The 3844-nt window shown below is 43.0% G+C and overlaps 1 protein-coding gene across 1 annotated transcript; it reads left to right on the forward strand.

The window, feature by feature from the left end:
* Nucleotides 1-2693: 2693 nt before the first annotated feature.
* On the forward strand, nucleotides 2694-3548 carry LOC103371156 (calcitonin gene-related peptide 2-like). Its single transcript, XM_008300388.1, has 3 exons — nucleotides 2694-2773; nucleotides 3149-3289; nucleotides 3374-3548. The coding sequence occupies exons 1-3, from the start codon at nucleotides 2694-2696 to the stop codon at nucleotides 3546-3548; spliced, it is 396 nt and encodes a 131-aa protein (XP_008298610.1).
* Nucleotides 3549-3844: the final 296 nt, after the last annotated feature.

Below are 3844 nucleotides of genomic sequence, written 5' to 3' on the forward strand. Positions count from 1 at the left end.
TTGTTGTCGTTTCCTGCCATGATGGAAAAGGTAACACACAGCTAGATACTCAGATTGAAGCAAAGAGGTGGAATAGGAGTAGAAAAGTGTAAATATCTCCAGGCCATGGACTAAACTATGACTGTACAACCTGTCATTCAAAGCAGCCCACCCTTAATTTTGCATAATTTCAAGCCTTAATATACTTCAAATGGGTTAGTTACATAAAGATTCACCTCATGTGCTGTTGCCACCAATGGGAAATTTCACTATAGAGACCAAAACTGTCTTATTTACAAGGCTGTAAACATGTTTATTACCGCTTTAACGTTGAACATTTTAACATGGAGGTCTATGGGGCGTGACTCACTTTTGGAGTCTGCCTCAAGTGGTCATTCGAGGAACTGCAGTTTTTGCCACTTCCAAGTTATTTTTTCAGTTTGGAAGTTTGCTTTCACCACCAAAGCTTAGTTTTGACTCACTGTTTACCTGAGTATTTCTTTGGTTAAGTTTAGGCACCAAAACTACTTGTTTAGGTTTCAAAAAATATCATGGTGTTGGTTAAAATGCACCATTTTCCAACACGCTTCAATGTTTGGGTCACAAGAGAGACAAGTCCTGTTGCATCTAATATAAAAGCAGCAACAGCAATGCAATACAATAAATAGCAAAGATGTTGATTAATATTTCTGGACACACAAACATAATCTTGGAGAAAATTAGCTTCTCTCAAAACGCATCGATATATAATGGAGGCGGCTGTGGCTCAGGTGGTAGAGCAGGTTGTCCTCCAGTCGCAAGGTTGGTGGTTCGATCCCCCACCCCTCCACAGTCGAAGTGTCCTTGGCCAAGACACTGAACCCTAAGTTGGTCCCAATGGCAGGCAGCACCTTGCATGGCAGCATTAGTGTATGAATGTGTGTGTGAATGGGTGAATGAGAAACACATTGTAAAGCGCTTTGGATAAAGGCGCTATATAAGTGCAGACCATTTACCATAATCTGTTGTTAATACAAGACCTCCCAAAGAGCCTAATATTTGGAACCATTTTCTCAGGAAGCTAAGCGAAGAGATGCACTCGCTCATCCACTTTCCAACTAGTCAAACGTGCTCGCAAAGTGCTCCTCTCACATTTTACCTTCGCTTCATTAATTAGCGCTTAATGTTTGTGACACGTCCCATCAAAATAATGAGACAGCATTCATTATTAACGAAGATTCGTCTTCGCATTTATTATTCAACGCGGCTGAGGCCCGGAGGGAGGCGCCGGGGCCAGAGTTTGGCGACCTAAAACTTCATTAAGGTAAATCGAAGGACAGCTTCCCACTTTGACAGCGTCCTTCTCCCCGGTGTGGGTTTGCGGCGGGTCAGTCCCGTCGCGGCGGCTGATGACAATGCTGACGAAGGCGATGATGAGGAGGGTGACGTACGGAGATGTGCGTTTACAGTAAAAAAAAAAAATCTGCATACGTGAGAGTTAAAGTAGAAGCGAGTGCGATAGGACATGTATAAGACCCACTTTATCCCCCACCCCACCCCCTGTGTGAATGAAACGGCTATATTTGGAGGGAGCTGATGTCACAAGTGGTTTGAGCAGAGAGCCTATAACTGTTGCAGCCGGCTTGTGTGACGGTCTGACAAACCTTGGACTGCTCCGGCGACAGACTGAGATCTGGACGACACAACAGAAAGTGAGTAACGCTGCCTCTCGTCAGGTTTTGGGGTGTCTCGGATGCATAGTGAAGGCGCGCTGCAAGAAATTGAAAGTGTTGTCGGTGTGTATAGCTAGAGTTTTCTTGTGTGGAACATTTTGACAATGCTCAGCCTCTTTTAATATTTACTTTGAAACACGTTTGTGCTGTGAAAATAAATTGTAAATTTAAAGGTTTGCAGAGGAGCTGTGACTGATTGGACAGTAGAGAAATATGCATCAGTGGAAGCAGAAGTTTAGGATTTTGTATTTCATGTAAAGATGTGCTTGTCTTTGATATAATCTAAAATAATATTAAGGAAATTAGTCTGATCTGCATCAAAGAAGTGGAAAAACACAACTATAGCTGTGATTGTAATTGAATGAAATACGATTATAATCATTTATTGAATCAATTTATGATATTTATGATATTTTTCATTCACTTTCCAGCTTCCAACTTGTGAGGATTTGCTGCTTTTCTTCATCTTATTTGGCAATTTAATTAAAAATCTTTAGTTTTTGCACCACTGATCAGACAAAATAGGCATTGTCTTTTATATTTTTCTTTTTTCTTTTTACATTTTAATGGCTATTTTCAATCATAATTCTCAAAAAGCAGCAAACTGATAATGAAAATAATCCATAATTGTGGCCCCAGTTTTATATAATTGTTAGTTAAGAGGTGATTAAAGAGAATATTTAGAGCATTTGAGTTTGACTGATGAAAGCTTAAAAGGTGTTTGTGGATTTATGTAATTGGAACATTGAGCACAAATTCATAGTTGAGTTATTTCTTGTGCAGAATCATGTTTGTTGTTTTCTAATAATTGTCTCTGATTTTACTTGAGAGGAAACGATCAATGTTTTAGTGCTTTGTTGTGTTAAAATCTAACATTATGTGCTGATTTTATGTTTAAATTGTTCAGTTTCTGTGCAGTTGCAGCTGGTTTGCAGTGAATAAGAATAAACTGGATGAACTTTGGTGCCTCCATTGTGTTCCTGCAGGTATTCACTCCTCACTATGTATCACCTGAGGGTGCCTGTGCTTCTCCTCATGCTGCTGGTGTTGCTGCGCTGCGTCACGGCCGCTCCAAGCCACGGGTAAGCAAACAGGGCAGAATTCAAACAGCAGCAAACAATCCTTTTTCTTTTTTTTTTCCATTTTCACTTTGCTCAGTTATCGATTTAAATGACTCTTAACAGCCCATGTAGGAGTTTAACCCGGGGTCAGCATCATTCATGGAAATTGCGCCCTAAGATGTCTGTAATGGTTTTTGTAAAGGGCAGCGGGATGCAGATGTTTAAGTCAGGAGGTCGACGCCGATTGTGCTCGTCTGTGGGAAAGTGTTTCATTGTGCCAGGGCCAAGTGGCCACTTTCCCCCCGCTTGCTCTCGGGGGGCTCGTGGACGCTTTGAAGAGGCCATCAGCAGCTATCAGGGTGAATCGCTCTGGCTCTTCTCCCCTCTGTGATTCAGGTACTTCAGCTCCAGCTCGTCCAGCGAGCAGGAGAGCGCTCTCCCCGACAGCGAGGGCTGGCTGCTGCCCGGGCTCATCTCCAACCCGTTCCTCGGCCTCATGGGTTCGCGGCCACGAAGGGGGCTCACAGCCATGAACAGGTAATCCCCCTCCTCGATGGGTAGACGACCTTCCTGCTTTGAATCTTGTGATATTCCTCGATTGCTTTTCCTTGATCCCTGCAGTCACCACATAGAGAAGAGGAAGTGCAACACAGCCACCTGCGTCACCCAACGGCTAGCGGACTTCCTGGTGCGCTCCAGCAACACCATCGGCACCGTTTACGTACCAACCAACGTGGGATCGGCCACCTACGGGAAGCGGGACCTACTGCAACCTCCCAGCTACCTGCCCCTCTAGTACCGACCAGCCCTCCCAGCGCTGCGATGATATAACCATCATCTTATGTAACAATGATCGTGAGAATGACGTTCATAACGGTGACACCGACGGCGATGATCACTACGATCACAGTTTTCTTGGTTAGTTTTAAGAAACAGTGCCTTTAATTTAAAATCCAGTCGATGTGTGTGCGTTTCCCTTCTGGCTTTGTGTGTGTTGTGGCTCTATTAAAGCTGTTCCACATGATGTGAATGTAAAAAAAAAAAAAGAGAAAAGAAAACAAGAAAAATGAAAAATATTAAAGTAATTAATAA

This window comes from Stegastes partitus, unplaced genomic scaffold (genome assembly GCF_000690725.1).
Source record: "Stegastes partitus isolate 25-593 unplaced genomic scaffold, Stegastes_partitus-1.0.2 Scaffold1532, whole genome shotgun sequence".
Lineage (NCBI taxonomy): Eukaryota > Metazoa > Chordata > Actinopteri > Pomacentridae > Stegastes > Stegastes partitus.